Source organism: Diplotaxodon limnothrissa, linkage group LG7 (assembly GCF_057381915.1).
Source record: "Diplotaxodon limnothrissa isolate DT_005_m linkage group LG7, D_limnothrissa_male_GT1.1, whole genome shotgun sequence".
In the NCBI taxonomy this organism is placed as follows: Eukaryota; Metazoa; Chordata; class Actinopteri; order Cichliformes; family Cichlidae; genus Diplotaxodon; species Diplotaxodon limnothrissa.
In genome coordinates, this window is record NC_140602.1 from 27,978,185 (window position 1) to 27,999,445 (window position 21,261).

The 21,261-nt window shown below is 40.3% G+C and overlaps 1 protein-coding gene across 1 annotated transcript; it reads left to right on the forward strand.

The window, feature by feature from the left end:
- The first annotated feature begins 395 nt into the window (after nt 1-395).
- cry2 (cryptochrome circadian regulator 2) lies at nt 396-16,262 on the forward strand. The gene is made up of 13 exons (XM_085359520.1): nt 396-669; nt 4,660-4,768; nt 5,458-5,600; nt 6,624-6,808; nt 6,980-7,068; nt 8,680-8,820; nt 10,524-10,649; nt 10,937-11,122; nt 11,245-11,396; nt 11,696-11,898; nt 13,257-13,337; nt 13,438-13,892; nt 15,629-16,262. Exons 1-12 carry the CDS (start codon nt 512-514, stop codon nt 13,884-13,886), a joined length of 2,022 nt encoding a protein of 673 aa, XP_085215646.1. The 5' UTR covers nt 396-511; the 3' UTR covers nt 13,887-13,892; nt 15,629-16,262.
- The last annotated feature ends 4,999 nt before the right edge of the window (nt 16,263-21,261 follow it).

Below are 21,261 nucleotides of genomic sequence, written 5' to 3' on the forward strand. Positions count from 1 at the left end.
AAATAAATAAATAACATTACCATTAAAAAATAAAATGTAAAGAAAATGGCACATGTCTCAACAATCTTGAGCAAAATCTAAGCAAAATATATATCCATGTTTGCAATGTGCTATAGTGTTAGTGCTGGAATGGTTTCCAAAATTAAACGGTGGGGCCCAAGGTGATATTTGTTTTCACGGGTCCCCAAATCCCTGCAGGCACCCGTGCTGGTCTGTATCAGAAAGGTGACACAACCTCTCACCGATGCTGCCTGCATCTGCAGCTTCAACCAAGTACAAATCTCCAGTTTTGTAACTCATGTTCACGATTTCAATTCTGTCCAACCAGCAAACCGACACAACCTAACCTATAGCCATGCCCACAGAACAGGCCACGCCCCCGAGTGTCAGTTTTCGTTTGACAGTGAGTAAAGTTTGTTGGGAGTCGTTGAGTTGTCAGTGATTTTAACCTTTTTGCTTAATTTCGCCTGTTTTTTCGGATTTTACTATAACGATGGAATAACAAATAAGAATGGTGGTGAATTCAGTCCACTGGTTTCGTAAATGTCTGCGGTTGCACGATAATCCTGCGCTGCAGGAGGCCCTGAATGGAGCGGACGCAGTGCGCTGTGTTTATATTCTAGACCCCTTTTTTGCTGGAGCTGCTAACGTGGGAATCAACCGATGGAGGTTTGTGACTTTATATTGTGACAGTTTGGGGTTATTAAAGGCTAACTTAACCCAGTGAAATACAGGAAGAGCATTTACTAGGTCAATATTTACACGATCCATTACTCTTGGGCCTCGGCTCCACGTCATTTAGCTAATGCTAGCATAGAATGCAACCCGATTAATGCTAAGCGCCATTGAAGAAATACACAACTTTAACTTATCGTCGCATATCAGCCAAGTATGTCCACTTAAAAGGCGAAGTGTTTAACGTAAATTAAATACTGTACATTCTTGTTCGGCTTACACTCAAAATTACATTTAAAAAAACATTGGAGCTAATTCTTGATGGTGTCTGAAAGGCTTCTGCTAACCAAGTTAACTTACAACAGTTTGGTACAGAAACTATGGAGACAACGATGTCCATTTAACATGAGTAAAAGAAAGGTTCGCATGAAATGGCAAAGCCCGTTAATCACGCAAGCGGAGAGAGGTGCACTATGGGAGTTGATGTCAATTTCGATTTGCTTAGTGAGTAGCTATGCGAAAATTATTACAAAATAATTCATTGTCACGCCTGCCAAGGAAACATAGAGGTTGCTATAGTAAATTAATTGATAATGACGCTCCAACACGACATAGCTGGAATAACTGCATAAACGTCAACACTCCACCACGTTTCAGAAGAGAACGCTGTACTTTCTGTTTACTACAGGTATACTACAGGCAATATATAAACACATTTATCCAAAATTCCTCAAATGTCAGTGCTTCTCAAGCGCAACGGTTTGATACGTTATGTTAAAATTTATACCACTATAAAGTGTATTTTAAAATTCTATATATTTAATAATATTAAGGTTGTTGCATATTCATCAATTTAATTTTTTCTAGTTATAATATACTAGTGGCTTGGATATGGGTATTTGGTAATACAAAGTACTGTGTTCACTCAATAGTAGTGCTGGAGCTATGGATTATGTTTATCTGTCTATTGTATCACTTATTACTATTACTTGGTTACTTGAGTATTTGGTAAATATTAAAAGGTAAAAGACAAAAAAAACCCCACAGGTCTTTTAAAAAGAACTGCTCATTGGATTGGAATATAGAATTTATAAGGTTTTTAAGTTTAACTGCATAAATTTCTTATATGCAAAAAGTAAAACAATCTCAGGTACAGTCAAAGGTCAGTCAAATAAAATAAGGTACACACGCAATCTAGATCAAGGTATAAATTAAATTTGGCTTTATTAGGCTTTCTTACATTAATAGAAGGCAAAAATCATTCTGACGGTATTATATCACCTGGATGAGCTAGATTTTGTGTCTGTTTATATGTATGTGGTTTTTGTGTGTGTGTGTGTGTGTGTGTCTGTGTTTAAGTCAGTTAGTGTATATTTTGTGTCTGTAAGCCTTTAAAGGAGTATGTTGTGGCTGCAATAAACAAAAGCAACAAAATCAGCATTTAGAAGTTTGCCTTTTGTGTTGATGCAAAAATTTGTGCTGCTGAAAACAGCAAGTTATAATGCTGTACATGTTAATATGTAATTATTAAGAATTATCAATACTTACGGCAACTAATTTCCCAGTGTACTAAAAAAAAGTTTAGAGGAAAAAAAATTGAATAACCGACTTGTCTAAAACTAAGAAACACTCAGATATTATGTTAAATTTGAGAACTGTTTAATGAACAGTGTCAAAACCAACAATAAAGATATTTGAACCCATTAATCCAATTCTTCAGTAATGAATCATGCAGCACCTCGCATCGTTTAGAGCAGGTCCCCTACTGATCGGCGGGTTAGTGGTTCAATCCTAGGCTCCTCCAGTCTGCATGCCAAGTATCCTTGGGCAAGATACTAACCCCAAGTTGCTCTCCGATGCATCCATCGGAATCTGAATGTGTATGAATGAAGTTAGGAAGTACTAAGTATAGAAAGAAAGTGCTTTTGTGAATGGGTGTGATTGGGTGAATGGGGCATGTTGTAGAAAAGTAGTTTGAAAAGAATCAGTCCATTAACCATTTACCATCCCACACACTGCGAATGCAACATTAACCCCCGGCCTCCCAACCGGAAAATCTTCTACCCGGCACGCTGTGCTGAGCATGTCTGTTTATATACTACCAGATAGGGAAAAATATGGCAGCAGGAGTTTCAGATAAGTGAGAGAATGACACTTGCTGTCGTTTGGATTTCACTGGGAGGATGTTGAACAAAATGTGATAATTACCAAAACATGCCTTAAAGACCATTGCTGCAAAAAGTAGCAGTAACACTAATTTATCCAACAAGCTGAAAAGTCATCCACTGCAAAATGAAGCCTGTTTTAAACGCGGCATTTCAGCGTCTCCCCGCACAGCAAAGAAAACGTTAAATAAACCAGCTCTGATATCTGCCACTGTTGTTTCTGAATGTTTCTGTAATTTGAGGTCAGCACATTTTTATTTTATGGTTTTTACATGTTATAAGCACAAGAGTACCTTTTTAAGGTCATTTAATTTTTATCTTGTGTATTTTTGCTTGATGTAGTTTTTCTTTTTGTTGTTGTTATATTTTGTTTGGTAAAGGTTTAGTGTTGACCACTGAAAGAGACTTTCTGTGGCAGTATTGTCATTTGTGAAAAACATCTGTGTGCAAATATTGAATGGTCGATTTGAATGAGTATACCAGTGCAATTTTAGGCACTATATGATTGGAAAAAAACTTTTTTTAGGATGCTATTGAAACGTATCGCAATATGTATCATTATATAGCCCACAAAAAATTGCAAAATTAGATTTTCCTCATATCACCCAGCCCTAACTCCAAACAGACAAGAAGACAAACACTTAAAATAAACTGATCTTAATTATGATATTTAAAAAAAATCTCTTACTATAAAAGATGTTCACGTTTTAATATAATATGACAAATTAACATCCAAAAAACTAAAAAGCTGCGACTGAAATGTGTGGCACGTTGTGCTGTGGATTATGAATGATCCACACTGTTCAAAGCTGATTGACAGCTACTTTAACAAAAGTTAAAACCTAAAATAATTTAACAATTGGGGGAAACCTCGAGCCTTTCCCTGCCCAGCCAATAGTAAGTAATCTCTCCGGTGTGTCCTGGGTCTACATCAGGACATCCTCTCAGTAGGACATTATCAGCTGCAACTCCTTAGCTGGCTCATTTCAATGTGGAGGAGTAGCGCCTCTACTCTCAGCCCCTCCCATGTGACTAAACCCCCGGCCTATCGTCCACCTTGAACTTAAATGTCTCTAGGGCCAGATATCAGTACGTCCCACTGCAGCGGCGCATGGTCTAAGCACAGGGTGAACGGGCGTCTCAGGAGGTAATAAAAAAAGGGAGTCTACCACTCACTGGATTACCAGACACTTTCTCTCCACTGTACTGTATCTGACCTCTCTCAGACAGTCTCCGGCTGATGTAGTAAATGGGGCAACCAAGTCCCCTTACCTGCTGGGACAAAACGGTCGGAGTAGCCTACTACGCACAGTTTCTGTTGCCTAAACAGATAAGCAGCTACAGCTGTGGTTTGTATATTTTAGGCTTACTGTAGATTTCCTTGCTGTAAAACAAACACTGCTGGATTGAAGCTGCAGCATCACATGATGATGACTGAGCATTAAAGATTTTAAGTAAAGCATTGACCCAAAAAAATTGCTCAGGGTTTTTTGTCATGTTATTTAATTTCAAATTCAAATTGAATGAATAGTTGCAGCCCGACTGAATAAGCTGCATTCCTCACTCTGAAAAAGAGACTGGAAATCTTTCTTTTATGTTTAAGAAAAACATTGCTTTCTTGACTTTGTAAATAAAGACCACAATCACAAGAGACAACCTTCACTCTCTACCTGCACAATGAGCCTCGGCCACCTTTTTTACTGGTTCATCGCTGTTCTTTCCTTGGACCACTTTTCATAGATACGAACCATAGGTGCTGATCACTGCAAACTGGAAACACCCCACAAGGGAGTTTATGTTCATGTTTATGTCTGTGCAGGTTTCTCTTGGAAGCTCTGGAGGACCTGGACAGCAGTCTCAAGAAGCTCAATTCCAGGCTTTTTGTAGTCAGAGGCCAGCCTACAGATGTGTTCCCCAGGCTTTTCAAGGTCTGTATTCCTGTCAGTTGCTTCTCCTCTGTTATTCCTCATCTGCAAAGAATGTTCAGATAGTACAGATGCAGAATTTGCATGTGGGATATATTTATTTTTACATTTTTCTCACTGAAATTGCTGTTCTAATATTTTTCTGCATCTAAAACTAGATTAAAGATCTAGAACTGAACAAGTTCACATTCATACGTCTATCATTTGCATACAAAAACCAAACCTTTTATCTATGTTTTCAATGCTTTTAGCTAATGCATTACAATCAATTTAGCTCTCTGTTAACCATTTATCTAGTTATAAGGTAACATTTTATGCTACCTTATAACAAACCAATTCTCTGGCCCATTGTTTCTTTTAGGCCTGCCATGTGTTTCGCTGCTATCATCTGCTACCATCAGTGTGAACAGGAAACACAACAGATGAAGTGGCTGTCAAATACATTTCATTTTCTTTACTTCTTATTTCTGTTCAAACTGACCCATTTGGAACAATCCAGTTTGGCATTGTAAACCGAAGCTTGAATGCACAACTTGAATACAACAGTTTGACTTGGTGGTCTGGGTTATAAGTAGGCACATGATAGATCTATACAAGACTTACAAACTGTTAAAGCCAAAGATTTAATTAGTTCTTTGATCATTGTTACTATTTAACATCCTTTTTTCAAATTCTTTTATTCTTTGCTGCAGGAGTGGAACGTGACCAGGCTGACCTTTGAATATGACCCAGAGCCTTACGGGAAAGAGAGGGATGGCGCAATCATTAAGTTGGCCCAAGAATTTGGAGTGGAGACCATTGTCAGAAACTCTCATACCCTCTACAACCTAGATAGGTTTGTGTTTTCCACACAATTAGTCGATTTCTAGTGGTATTCCCACCACAAACGCAGGTATTATGCAACTCCATTTAGTCTCTTCCTTCCTGTATCAGCAGTCCATTCTTGTATAACGACAGGAGCTCTTTATTGACAAGTGTTTGAGAAGTAATTTTAAAAAGTAATTCTTTTACCTTAACAAAAGGTAATGAATAAGTCTTCATAGTCTGCTGCAACCAGTATTTGATAGCAAGCTTATGGACTTAGGTATCATTTTCCTTTTGTTTGTTTGTTGTTTTAACTTGTTAATCCAATTCTCAGTTACGTATAGTCAAGCCCATTTGGAAAATGACAATTTTGACCTCATACAACAACAACAGTGGCTTTAAAATTAAGCAGTTGTGAATTAAAGTGTCGACCTGCACCTTTAATACTGAAACTGATGACTGGGTTTCCTGCCTTGAGGTGATGTCCTAGATTTAGCTTCTGCTGTCTTTGGTTGATACTTGAATACCTTCCTCAGTTTTGTATTCAGGAAGTGAATCACATGCTCAGTCAAACTGAACTCAAGTGACTGACTAATCCTATAACAAATATGTGAAATTAATCAGCTAGCTGATTAAACACAGATGCTCTTGCAAACTTACATCTTAAGAACAGTTCATTAATAGTTTTGTTTATTAACTGTTGTAACATTACTCAGTGTTTTCCTGGGTTAATATCACCGTGTGGTTCACCTGGAAAATAATTTCCTGATGGCTTTTTGGTACCAACATCTGGCAACTCACTTAATACAGTCTGTCCCTAATCATTAAAAAATGTGGTAATGTCAGTGTTACATCAGGGCGCACCAATTGACCATTGCTTTTAATCACTTGTTCAAAGGCTGAGCATAGTGTTGTCACGCCGTGTGGAGCCCCTTTACATATTGCCGGCACACTGTATTTCCCAGACTTCTCTCCCAGAGAGGCCACTGGTAAACTGATACAGATATGTTGCTGTGTGTTACTCAAATTTTCTTCCTTTTCTGTTTTGCTACAGGATAATAGAGATGAACAACAACAGTCCTCCTCTGACGTTTAAGCGTTTTCAGACTATTGTGAGCAGACTGGAGTTGCCTAGGAGACCTCTGCCTCCCATCACTCAGCAACAAATGGACAAATGTCACACCAAAATAGAAGACAACCATGACCAGCTATACAGTATCCCTTCTTTAGAAGAATTAGGTACGCATAATTTATCTTTTCACGTAAAGTTTTTCTATAACATTTATGTTTTTAATCTGATTTTAAGAAAAATAATTAATGGTTTGCAAACTACACAACTCTACTTTCCTTATTTATTGAATCTAAAGTTAACACATTGATCTGTATTTAAACTTATTTTGATGTGCCCAGGTTTCAGGACAGATGGTTTACCTCTGGCTGTGTGGCATGGAGGAGAGTCTCAGGCATTGGACAGACTCGGTAAACATCTGGACAAAAAGGTAAAGCTAAAGTCAAAGTGCTTTAATTGGTCTAATCCAGAATCCAGGAGTTTATTTTGAATGCTAAGTTGCATTGGCTGATTTTTTTGTTTGTTTGTTTGTTTGTTTGTTTACTTTTGTCCTCCTTGTTCTTAAACTTTCAGTAAATGCCCACAGAATAGGGATAAATTAGTAATTTGACAGTGTTGCCTCCTTGCTCTGCTATCCATACCTACTTACCTGGTAATCTCCGGATGTAATGCAAGTTTTTCCGTGTACGATGGTTAAAATGGTTTTATCGTAACAATCGAGTATACAAGATGGCTGCTGTGTTTGCTTCGGATTACTCCTCACCCCTGTTGCTTGTCACGTGCTCCATAATGTTGTGCTGTGGACATTTATGTGCTTTCTGTGTAGAGGAGTGTTGTTGTTTTCTGTTCTCATGCTGTCCTCCCAGGAGCCCAGCATGAGTAGAGGTCTCTTTTTTCCCCTCTTGGACTTTCCCATTGTAGTGTACATTTCAGTGTTTTTCCATAATACTACCGATCTCCGACCTGTCTCCCCATGTGATGTCTGTGTTGTGTATGTAAGGTCGGGGGGGGGGTCCATTTCACTGCAGGGAAACTTGCATGTGACAAATAAAGTTTTCTTGAATCTTGTATAAGTTGCCATGGCAACATTAAGCCTGTTTGCATGTAGATCACTGAGTTTTTTTTTCTTCTCACACACACTGCGAATGCATCAAACATTTTTAAGTTCATTTGTTTAACTTTTGTCTCATGAATTCTTGCTTGATGTAGTTTTTTTTGTTGCTATGATCTTTTGTTTATTAAAGGTCTAGTGTTGACCACAGAAAGAGACTTACTGTGGCAGTATTGTCATTTATGAGAAACTTGTGTGTGCAACTGATGGTTTTTGTATTCAAAGTAGAAAAAAAACATTGAATGGTTGATTTGAATGAGTATGCCAGTGCAATTTCAGCCACTATATGGTTGAAAATAACATTTGTTTTTGTAGTTTATTTAAACATATGGTGATATATATCGTATATTGTGATATAGCCAAATAATATCATGATTGTGACTCCATAAGGCTTTCATTGATATACTTTTTTTTCCGTTGTAATTTTGCATTTGTGAATCACTCCCTACTTTGACTCCTGAAAGCCTTAGCGTCTTTAAGGTGCTCTGTTTGTTTCAAGTCATTCTGTTTACCTGTAGCAATTAATTTAGAGTTACTACACATATTTCTGTAAGCATTACACAGCTAGTCTTGTCTTGCTTCTTTTCAGTTTTTACCCCTCACACGTAAAAGGCTGATGAGATATTTGCGTGACCCCACTTGGGTTAGAGAGAATATATCATAAAATATAAAATACTTTTTGGCATAGTGGTTGGACAGTCATAATTTAAGTGTTGTGGACAGCATGGATAGCTAAGTTTGTAAATGTGATAACTCAAAAATGAGGCGCTGTAGGAGCTTCAAATTCATATCATAGGTGTATCTGCTAGGAGGCTGAGGGGTCACACTGGTGGGGTCAAGCTTTTTTTTTTTTTTTTTTTTTTTTTTTTCTTTCACATGATACAGCCTCAGCTTGAAGATGATGATTCCTGATTGTGTCTGTCTCTTTAGGTGTGGGTAACCAGCTTGGAGCACTCCCGTGTTAAAACCTGCTCTCTATATGCCAGTCCTACCGGTCTCAGCCCCTACCTGCGTTTCGGGTGTCTGTCCTGCAGAGTTTTGTACTACAACCTGAGAGAGCTCTACATGAAGGTACTGTCACAGATAAAATGACTCAAAACAACCGAAGGGTGGTTTAAAATGTCTTCAATTAATATTCATCTAAAAAAGGCCTTAAAATGTTACATTGACCTAAATTTGTATTGGATAGTTATTGCATGTTTCTCTTGACTACATCAGAACTTCCAGCAGACAGTGATTCAGTTTATTTTTTAAGGTATTTATTAGTTTAAAAAAAATTTAATAATTTTTTTTTAATTACTTTTGCCAAGGAGTTCCCCTGTTTAAGAAGAGGCACCGAGGGGTGTGCTCCTACAGCAGGGGGATTACACTCTCTCAGCCTCTGGGAAAGTCTATGCAAGGGTATTGGAGTGGAGAGTCCATCTGTTTGTAGAGTCTTGGATTCTGGAGGAATAATCTGGGTTTTGTCCTCCTTGCGGACCTCTGGACCAGCTCTAAATCCTTTCGAAGATATTCGAGGGTGCCTGGGAGTTTGTCCAACCAGTTAAAGAAATGATTTGTTGACATGGAAAAGACATTCGACTGAGTCCTTTGACGTATCCAGTGGGTGGTGCTTCGCAAGTATGGGATCTCTGGCCCATTGTTACTGTCCATTCGTTCCCTGTAAACAAGAGCTTTATTCCTATTGATGGTAGTAGCTTTTCACTACTGATATACAGCAGTGACAGTGGAGTGTCATTCAGACTGGAGAGGTGTAGTCTGATGGTAACAAAGAGAGGGAAGGTAGTCAGAACTGAGGGGATTGAACTACCACAAGGCAACATTGCAGACATTGAGGACAGCTACAAGTACATGGGAATCCCGCAGGCAAATGGGAACCACGAAGAGGTTGCTAGGAAACGCGCAACCACTAAATACCTGTAGAGAATCAGGCAAGTCCTAAGGAGTCCGCTGAATGGGAAGAACAAGAGCTGGGTTATCAACACCTACACCATGCCCGTGATCAAGTAATCAAGGAGGAGATGGAAGCCAGTGGCGTCAAGACAAGGAAGCTACTCACCATGCACGGAGGGTTTCACCCCTAATCCAGCACCTTGAAACTGTACACCAAACGGAAGGAAGGAGGCCAGACACTAGTAAGTGTTAGTACCACGATCAAGGATGACACAACGAACATCCATAAGTACATGAGGAAGATGTCCATGTCCAACCGCATGCTCAATGAATACTTGAGGAAGCAGAAACCCAAAAAAGAGGAGCAAGAGGAAGAATCATCATGGAAGAACAGGCCCCTGCACGGTATGTACCACCGGCAGATAGGATTTCTGGATGTCAGCCACTTCCTCTATCAGTGGCTGGACAAAGCTGGATTGATAGACAGCACGGAGGCACTAATCATGGCAGCACAGGAACAAGCATTGAGCACAAGATCCATAGAGGCTGGGGTCTATCACACCAGGCAAGACCCCATGACAAAATAATAGTGGCTAACTAACCGGACATAGTGCTGATAGACAAGTAGATGTAGTGATTCCGAATGACCGCAACATCAGGAAAAAGGAAAACGAGAAGTGCCAACTGCTCAGAGAAGAGCTCAAGAAGATGTGGAGGGTGAAGGTAACAGTGGTCCCAGTGGTAGTTGGAGCACTTGGTGTGGTGACTCCCAAACTAGCTTGCACTTCAATAACCCCTCATTAATGGGGTTTTAACACAGTGTTAACTGAAGATGAATTACTTTCTCATCCCAGTTTTTCCCCTGTCTGTTTTTCCATCAGGTCCGCAAACGCTGTACTCCTCCTCTGTCCCTGTTCGGCCAGCTCTTATGGAGGGAATTCTTTTACACTGCAGCCACCAACAACCCAAACTTTGACCGTATGGATGGAAACCCCATCTGTGTCCAGGTGAACCTTTGCAGGGAGTGGATGTATAAATAAGCATTACTGTAGGTAAAAGAGTTATTAGCACCTGTCTCTAGATAAAGTGCCACAAACTGACATTTTATAATACGCCCCCCCCCCCCCCCCCCCCCAAAAAAAAAAAAAAGATAAACAGCTGCATTATCAATTTTGGAACTAGGTGAGAGAGACTGAAAAGTTGATTTCTCAGCTTATAAGTACAGGTAACATGTTTATCAGCCTAAATATATGTCTAAACACAGTTACTTACTATGTAACATGTTTGTTTCCAGATCCCATGGGACCAGAACCCAGAAGCACTGGCCAAGTGGGCTGAGGGTCGAACTGGTTTCCCCTGGATCGACGCCATTATGACCCAGTTGAGACAAGAGGGCTGGATCCACCACCTGGCGCGGCACGCTGTGGCCTGCTTTCTCACCAGGGGAGACTTGTGGATCAGCTGGGAGAGCGGCATGAAAGTAGGACTGTCTGTTTTTTCATTCAATCTGAAACCTGTTGTCTCCCAGGTGATGAACAGGTAAATTGACCTTATAAGACACGGTAACAGTGCTCCTTGCAATCTGGTTCTGTGTTCCTGCAGGTGTTTGAGGAAATGCTGCTGGATGCAGACTGGAGTGTGAATGCTGGTAGCTGGATGTGGTTGTCCTGTAGTGCTTTCTTTCAGCAGTTCTTCCACTGCTACTGTCCTGTTGGCTTCGGAAGGAGAACTGACCCGACGGGAGACTACATCAGGTATCTCGTACCATCACATTCTGAACACATCATTACCTCTGAGGGGAGGTAGCATGTAATCAATTCTGTTTGCTTGTTAGCCTGTTTTGTGACAGTCTAGCAGTGACAGTCCCTTGACGTCAGGGGCTTTTGAGCATGTAGATAACTGATGTCGTAATGCACTCATGTGAAAAGGATTAAAAATGTCTGTAAATTCTGGAATGGATGATTAAGCTCTGCTATAGGCTGACTTAAAGTGATTTGAAGTGAAACACATGCCATATTAAAGTTCAGATTATATTCTTTTGAAATCTCTGCAGGCATTACATCCCCATTCTTAAGGACTACCCGAACCGGTATATCTATGAGCCATGGAACGCCCCTGAGTCACTACAGAAAGCAGCCAACTGTGTGGTGGGAGTGGATTACCCCAAACCCATGATCAACCATGCAGAGAGTAGTAGGCTTAACATTGAGAGGATGAAACAAGTTTACCAGCAGCTTTCCCACTACAGAGGACTCAGTAAGTCATCATACCAAAGGGCAAAGTGTGCCACTCCCTTCATGTTGAGATTGGTTTGGATTAGGGCAGTGCAATATGAGTAGAATCTCACTGGTCCTGGTATAAGAATTTGTTTCCCTGGATTACGACATATATCACATCACAGTGCATTTTCTGTACATATATTACATAGTTAATGTAATCATTACATCAAAAGCACTATTTCTGTTTTACATTTAAATAAATCAAAAATGAAATGAACTTGGGGGCTTATGTGGCGTTATCCCATAGTGATACATGCTACATGACCCTATGGAGTCACGCAATTACTTCCCTGAAGCCTCTGCCTTTCATTACTGCTCCTGTATGTTTGTCAGGAATCTAGCTTGTGTACAAACACTGACTGCAGAGTGTCCAGTCTCGGTTGAAGTGCACCATTAAGCTAATACAGGGATGTGTTGGGTGTACAGACCATTCCACTCTAAAAACTGCACAATAATGCAACACAACAAAAATCTCCGTTATGAAAACTCAAAATGGCATTATAACAGTTGCTCTCCTACTGCTATAAGAAGAATAGCACCTCAAGATTTTTTAACTGTGGGCCTAACCCCGCTGCAGGATATTTTTTCTTGAAAATTCCATCAGTAATTCATTCTAGGAATGTGCAATTCAAATAAGAGAGAGGCTTCTGTGGATTGACTTCTATTGGACATAATTTGTTTTTGCATTCATGCACCTCACAGATGGTAACAGTAGCAGCATGACATGACAGTCTGTCTATCGATAACCTGAACAGACTGATAAAAAACAGACACCCCAAGTCAAAATATACAGACACCCCAGGCCCGATTTAACAATCCAAGAAGGCGTCAGTTAAACAGAAGAATCTGTACTGATGCTGTTGTGTGCCTGTGACTTGCTAATAAGCCATATGCAGAGCTGAATCCGATTGAGATGCTGTGGCATGACCTTAAAAAGGTGGTTCATGCTCGAAAAACCTGTAGTGTGGCTGAATTAAAACAATTCTCTAAAGATGAGTGGACCAAAATCTCTCCACAGTGCTGTGAATGACTACCAGTTTATCACAAACGCTTGATTGCAGTTGCTGCTGTTAAGTGTGGTGCAACTAGTTATTAGGTTTAGGGGGCAATCAGTTTTTCACACAGGGCCATTTAAGTTTGGATTTTTTCCCCTTAATAATAAACACCTTTGTGCATGGAGGGAGTGTCATGTCATTATCTACCAATGACAGTGCTACCACAGTATATCTCGGCATAACAAATAATTGGGACAACATAAGAAGATTTCTCACTTTATCATTAGACAGGACATTAAATCAACATTGCACTTATAAAGTATGTATGTGTGTATGTTAGGTCTGCTAGCATCTGTACCAACAATCCAGGAAGAAGCAGAGCCACCGATGACTGATGAGTCCCAGACCAGCAGTGGCCCAGGTCGGAAGAAACAAAGAACCAAGATTCATTTTCTCCCTAAAAAGAATGTTCACAAATAAACTGTACGCAATTTGCTCATTATTGTTTTCTGTTTTCTTAGATTCTCCTCAAAGAGTTCCTGCAAACACAGAGGAAGATGTCTGCTATGAAGCTCCTGATTCTTCGACAGTCTGTCCATCCTCCACATCAGCCCCACATCCAGACCAGGAGTACCAGGCTCCTTGCATCTCCTCAGGTTGCCACACTGATCCCAGTCATCCTCCTTCCCTTTCCTCAATACAGAGACACAGCCCACCGTTAAAGTCCAAACCGTGCTCCCCTTCATCTTCTTGTTCATCTCAGTCATCCTCATTGGGAACAAAGAGAAAAGGCCTTAGCCGCAAGGTGCGACGTGGCCAAAGGCAGCGAGGGCGACAATACTGCACTCTAACAGCTCGTGAGGAGGCTACAGGACAAGAGGAGACGATGGAGGAGGACATGGAGCAGGAGGAGGAAAGAATGGAGGAGGAAGAGGAGACTTGTGCAGAAACTGCAGGACAGCTAGAGTGATAAAAGGTGAAACATTTGGTGTCTGCGTTTGTATTCAATACATAGAAACAAATAATTATTTACAAAATGTGGATTTTGTTGCTAGTGACTGACATGCAAGCTCAGCAAAGTCATCAAAAGAAATGAGAACAATACTGAAAAGTTGAAGTTAAGATATCTGCTAAAAAAAATCCCGTGCTCCTGTACCATGTCACACATTCTAATATGGCATTGCAGCACCTTTAGCTTTTATGTTGTATGCTATTGCATCACTTCAATAAGCTTGTGCATTGTCACATTTCTGGAGGGGAGTCAAGAACCGGTTGTCCCATTCCTTGAAATTGTTAGTCTGCTTGTTTGTCGATCTCACGTATCAATTCTAGTTGCACTTGCACTACAATCAGGTGATTTCAGTTTGTGTGTTGGAGGAGGATATTACCAGAGCAGTGAATATGGATATAACATTCAATTTTTACTGAGCACAGGGTAAGTTCAACCTGATCCAGGACAGAAACTGCTTCAGAATATCACGTTGCATAATCTACCAGACCTAATAGAAAGCAATATCCCTGTGTGCTCTGGTGAAATGGCCTGATGAGGTTCGGGCCAGTCACTCAAACACGACCTTAAGGTAGAAGGTCATTATTATATTCCATATGCCCTGTCATCGGGTTATAGTGAGCTGCCTGGAGCAGCTCCATCAGTGGGATGTGTCCCAAACTCCTGGCTTCCAACACCTTCAACACTCCTGCCCCTACGTTCATGTTGCTCTCAGTGGGTGGGGCACAGTGTCCTTAGCTGCCAGGGCAAAACAGCAAACGTGACACTACATACAATATATTGTTTAGCTTGTGTTTGGGGCCTCTGAAGCAGCAGGTCATGATGGAGATGGACCCTAGAGCCTCCTCCTCTGGGCTGGGCCTGGGACTGACTGACTGCCCGCCACTGGTTGTGGCAGTCCCACTGGCCCTATGTGTATGCGTAGTGCTCTCTCGGCTGGGGGTTCCTCTGCCAGCGTCACCACTGGGTCCAAGCCAGCTGGGCATTGGCAGTGGACCCATTCAGTGCCTGGTAGAAGTCCCTCCACGAACTGCTCCAACACAATCAAGTGAAACATGTGTAGTTATTTATTATATACACGAGTAGTCAACTGACCTCATTTTTTGGGGGCATATAATGACTTGAAGCTCAAAATAATCAAAATATTTGGTAATACAAATGCAAAACGGAAACACTTAGGCATCATCCTGAGAAGTTTTACTTACTGTACAAACATTAACATAAGGTATCAATGCGACGCACTAACTTAACTGTCAAAAACTGGCCCGTTCAGAGTGGACGTTACAGCTCCAGGGTGCTGGCATTTTGAATGCTGACGCACTGCAATAGTGCTGTCATGGAGGGAAACCTTAGATTTGATTTCAGGAGATGACCTGACCTCTCCTTTTATTTTTATCCTGGACTTTTTGTCTTTTATTACATGGATTATTTACCTAATAAATCCTAATAGTTCAGTACATGTATATTCTTTATGTATGAGCTGCTCAACTTGAGCCTGACTTTTCTTGTATTGTGTGTAAAATAACTGAGTCTCTTTCTCACAAAGAGGGTTACAGATTATTAATTCTCTTTAGATTCTGCGTATCGAAATGCTCTTACCTTTACTACGCGGCGTGAATTCTATTGCTGATTATTATTTTATTACTTTTTATAATTGTGTTTGTTTTACAATTTTAAAATCTTTCCTGCTGTTTTTTCTTCAGGTGGAATGTAAAAGAAGAATGAGGGAAGAAATAAATCCCGCACACCGGGACACGTAAAGACACACAAAGAACAATCTTCTGGATATGTGGATAAATACAAACAGAAGCATGTATATAACACTAGTGAAAGATGTACAAAAGCATTTAGATCCTACTTCAGTCAAGAGAAATGCTAAAAAGCTGTCTAGATGAGCATTTTAATCATATCATTAAAAGTAACTTGACTGCATGTGGACGTTCATTTCCCTCAGAAATTCTTAAGTATGAGTAAACGTTTATAGAATTCCACCTCTGAAGCACACGGTGAATAAGAAGCAATGTCAACTTCTTCACACTGAAGCCATACAACACACAGTGGCACTTGTTCTTCCCTTAGCACTCAATGTGTCTGTCATATTTCTGCACTAGACAATCTCTAAGGTGAAATGACGATTTTACATACAGTGACTTGTTACTATGCTTTACGAGGTTTAACGAGTGATGATCTGAATTGCAAACTAAATGAAGATGAACAAGTAAAGCTAAGTATGCCGGAAACCATCTGTGGCGGAGGTGTGGTCCCGGGCGCGTCTGCAGGGGAGGAGTGGTTCTCACCGGCATCTCCAGCACCGCCCCGTTGAGCCCACTGCACCACTCCTCCCCTGCAGACGCGCCCGGGACCACACCTCCGCCACACCATCTTGTGCTCTTTGATAGAAGAAATTCAACGTCACTTCTTCAAGTTCAACCTGACATAGGCCGGCCATCTTGAGAGTTCACAATTATATTTTGTACAGGGATGGTTAGCAGTAGACAACTGTGCACTTGTCGTAGCATGGGGAACCGTTCCAGTTAAGAACTGGTACCACGCTGCACAGTCTTCATCTTTAACTACAGCTGCAGGTATCAGCCCACCAAAAGCTTCAGGCAAGTTTTACTGGGTTATACACTAGGTTCAGATTTTGCAGCATCCCAATATTCCCTTTAAAGGAAAGACCAAGGGTAGATTGGCTTTATTTTGTGCACTGTATAAAGTTGTATCTTCAACTTTTTGCCATCTTTTCTTACCAAAGACTGAGCATTAGCCCATGTAACATGGATTTTCTTGTCAAAGAAACAGACTAGACTTAACTTGCTCTCGACCAAGTTAAGTCTAGTTGTTAAAGCTCAAACACCTTCAGAACTGAAGTTGCTGTAACACATACAGCCAAATTCAAAAAAGTTTCGGGGGCTTTTTTGTTTTTGTAAATAGTTTTGATGAAGAAAAGCACCAAGACTTCTTTTTTTTTCTACTCAAAAAAATACACAGACGTGAAATGGTTTTATGCTCATGTTGAGCATTAAATCAGCTGGGTTTTTCTTCTTCTTCTCTTTTTTCTTCTTCTCAGTCTGAATCTTGCATGTGGCTTCAGTGTGAAGACAGTTTTAGGAGGCACTTGTTTACACAGTTGCTCCAAGCTCCAACTGTTTGTAAATACTGTAAATCCCCAATTTTGAATATATCTGATATTTTTTGTTACTAACTATGGTAACTAGGGAATTGGCTAATATTTGATTGTCTATGAATCCTTTGTGTATTTGGTGGTTTGTGGAAAAAATGGCAAATGGCTGACTGAATATGACAGTGGATCCTGTAGATATGGTGCAGGGGGATGGCAGGCATGAAAGAGAGTCATTTTCCTCTGTGGCAACTTAAGATCCTGCTTGTGTCACCTGAATATAGCAGAAACAAGTGTTGTGCTTTTCTCCTCACATTTATCTGTTTGTATATAAAATTAAATATCATAACCTGTCTATTTTGCTAGAAATAGTATGGAGGGGTTTTCATAAAGGCTCATGGCTGCCCAGAGTGTCCACTAGAGGGCAACACCAGATCCAGCAGTGAGTGTACTACAGTGATTCCACAGCTTGTTTTTTCTCTTCGCCTGCAGGAATAATAATGATAATAATAATAATAATAATAATAACGATAATAATAATAAAGTTAAACTGACTATCATTCCCTTGTTTCCTTCAACCAACAATTTTAAAAAGAAAGTGTTTTACTTTTTGAATAGATTGGATTAGCTTAATCGCTTTCTTTCACCAGCAAAGTTCAAAGATCTTCAGGATCATGGCTCAACAGCTATGAATAAGTAAAGTGACATACATCGGTACACCCTGAAATAATTTTGCACTTGATATATTATCTGCTGATTATTAGTAATTTAAAAAAAATTCTAGGTGACAACTTTAACTTTAGCATAAAATATTTTTATGAATAATTAGTCACTTTGCCAAAACAAATTGCAGGAAATTGTATTTTTTTAAGTCAGCTACCATAGACATCTCCAACTTATATTGATAGACAGAAATAAAAGAGTACTTCAATAAAAGATGTACTTTTCCTTTGTGTCAAACAAATCTCCGTAAATGTAATTAGTAAATATAATTATGAAGTCTATAACTTGTAATTTATATGCACATGTTTGTGTAAAACAAAAAAGGTAAATTTGACAACCATGCATAAGTCAAATTTACCTGCAGGAGAAAAAAACAAGTGGAAACTACGCTGGCCAGAAAAGTTCAGTTCCAACTTTTCCTAGAAGCAACAGCAGTGCTGACATGCTGGTGTGCTCCTTCACATTCTACTTGCTGACAGCATAATGTGTTGCCTGAGTCCAGCATGAAATACTTGGTTATTTATTTGTTTTGTATTCTAAACATAATGTTTATTTTCATTAAAACTGATGAAAAGTTGTGACTGGAATGCGTGTGGGTTTTTCTTTGTTTGTTTTTAATAATGTGCTCTCAGCTTGGTCCATAAAAGGATTCCTTGCTACAGAGAAATGCCTTTTCCAAGTCCAAAAAACACGTGTGGACTGGTTGGGTAAAATCGCATGCACCCAAAATATCCTTGAGAGGATAAAAAGCTGGTCCAGATTGAGGAGTGTTCCTCTGCTGTGTCTGTAGAAAGCTCTGTATGAATAAACTTCAACTCAGTTTACTTACCCATTTGAAATCAGCAGCATCCCACCACCACTGTAAACAGTGTTCAGAATAACGCTTCCCCCTTTGTATGAATCACTGCCAGAGCCACAATCTGCTTGGCCTGCCGTACCTGTCAAGCGCGTCTGGAGTCCCACAGGCTAGCTAAGCCCGATAAGTCTCCTATTTCAGCCTAACGTCTTCTTTCACCTCTGGTGTCCACCATATGGTTCTGGGATTACTGCCACCACAAAAATTGTGTGAAGAACCTTGTAGCTGCAGATGAACGTGGAGCCGAACATGGTCCACTTGTACTCAATGTCCCCAGCCCCCCTTAAAATGCAGTCTGCCGGAAGTGGGAGTTGAAGATTTCGCGGAGTGGGCCTCTGACATATGTTCTCAAGCTATGCATTGAGCTGAGCCCGACTATATCTAATTGGTATCTCCCAACCTCACGCACCAGCTCAGGTTCCTTCCCCACCTGCAAGGTGACATTGTACCAAAGGCCAGTTTTGGAAGCTGAGCATTGGAGCACCACGACCTCTGCCTCTGACTGCCACTCGATCTACAAAGCATTGAACCCTTTGGTTGCTTGGCTGGTCTCAGAGTTAGGCAACCGTTTCTCAAAATGTTCTTGATCTCGTAAAGCCATCCTGAAATCCAAAGTTGCATTACATTCAGGCAGGAAAGAAAAATTCGGACAGCTTATAGATGTAGCTTGGATCACAGTTAGTAGCATTAGCTCATAGCTTAGCACTCTACATTCTTTCAAAATATCAGCTACAAAATGTGGAGTCCAAAATAAGTGATGTCTCAGTGGCTGCAAAGTCTTTTTCACCTCTGGTGCCTGTCCATTGCTTTGTAAGGTATTTAAACTCATACTCATTTAGCTTGATCTGCTGCTGCTTACCAATCATCGTCTTAACCTGGCTCCAGCAACTCTCTCCCATAGCTTTAAAGAATGGCTCATCTCCTTAAACCCCCAAATCAGTTCCGATACACTTCTCGATTTCTCTGTTCCTCACGTGTTCTCTTATTCTCCAAGATTGTGTTAAACACAGGACATAAAGTCCACTGCCTGTTCTCCTGGGCATGTCCGTACCTCTACAGGTATGTCATCTGAACCAACTGCCTTTACACACTTATTTTTTACAACTGTCATTGTTTCCTCCCTAATAATCCTCTGCGCTTGCTGCTTCGCTAAAGGTACTCCATCTGTCCTCATTTTCTACATTCATGAGCTCTTCAAAGTAATCCTTCCATCAATACTCTGCACTTGTTAGCACATTTCTCTTTTTCATTTTCCCTCTTTTTCTTTGGTAACTTCTTACTTTCAGTACTTTCCTATACTTCCTCATTTCCACCACCACTGCGCATCACAAGGACAAATGCACACACAGTGGAGCCCGTTCTCACTCCTGACGCGTAATATACCGACGATTTGTCACGTCCCAAAGTGTTCCATGGGAACGCGAAAGGTGTCCTTCTGCGTTCATATGCTACGCGCTGGATTGTGGATTAATCTTAACCACCACCTTAATCATGTTAGATAGTACGGAGCCCCGCAGGGGACATGGGAGAAAAGAAATTAAGACGGACTTTTGCAAGATCTCGCAAAAGTTTTGCGAAATCTCGCAAATGTTTTGCGAAATCTCGCAAAACAAACTCGGGATCTCACAAAACAAACTCAGGATCTCACAAAACTTTTGCGAGATCTCGCAAAAGTTGAATTCCAACAATGGCGGCAGCTACTTAGTTGTAATATTACTCTTTCTGGGTCACAAAATACACTTTTAAGATATTTTGAGGCGTGAATGTAGTTGTGTAAACATCAGATATCTGCTTGGTTTACAAGACATCACATATTTGCAAAAGTGCTCCGATGTTTTCGGAGATCTGACACCCACCATCTTGAAGCTAACGGGAGGTCGAGACCTACTACAGCCGGGAGGAACACCGCTTTCCCGGCACATCGTGCCTCGACCTCCCGGTTGGCTTCGATCTGGCGGCCTCCGAAGAATGCGGCTAAAACTTTTGCGAGATCCCGAGTTTGTTTTGCGAGATCTCGCAAAAGTCCGTCTTAATTTTTTTTTTCTCCCATGTCCCCTGCGGGGCTCCGTAAGATAGTGTTTTCCAAAGCGATTTGAGTAAAATAAACATACATGCGTAGATTTGTTCCAAACTGTTTTGATGTTTTCAAATTTTTCCAAACTCATAATATAGGGACATGTTGGGTGGCTGAAAGCGTAATATAATATAGGATAAAACACTTTTTTACTAAGTGTTTTATCCTATTGTAAAGTGTCCTTGGGTGACTTGAAAGGCGCTCATAAATAAAATTTATTATTATTATTATTATTATATCCACGATTTGTCACCTAGCGTAAAATGTTACGTCTTGGGACTGAGAACGTGTTGCACATTGTAGTTGTTTTGTGTCTTTTATGTTTTTTATTGTCACATTTATTTACTCTTTTTAATTCACCCAGTTTGATCTTTATTTTGTTCTATTTTATTTTCATTTTCCAATTTATTTTTTATTTGAACTAAGCGGAGTGCTCCGCAGGTGTCGACACCTGCACGAGAGATGTAGGCTACTGTTGCAGTTTAACCTACAGAGTTTATCTCGTGTGAAAGATGTCACATTACAAATTCCAAACTTGTAGTGTGACATTTGTCTCTACGAT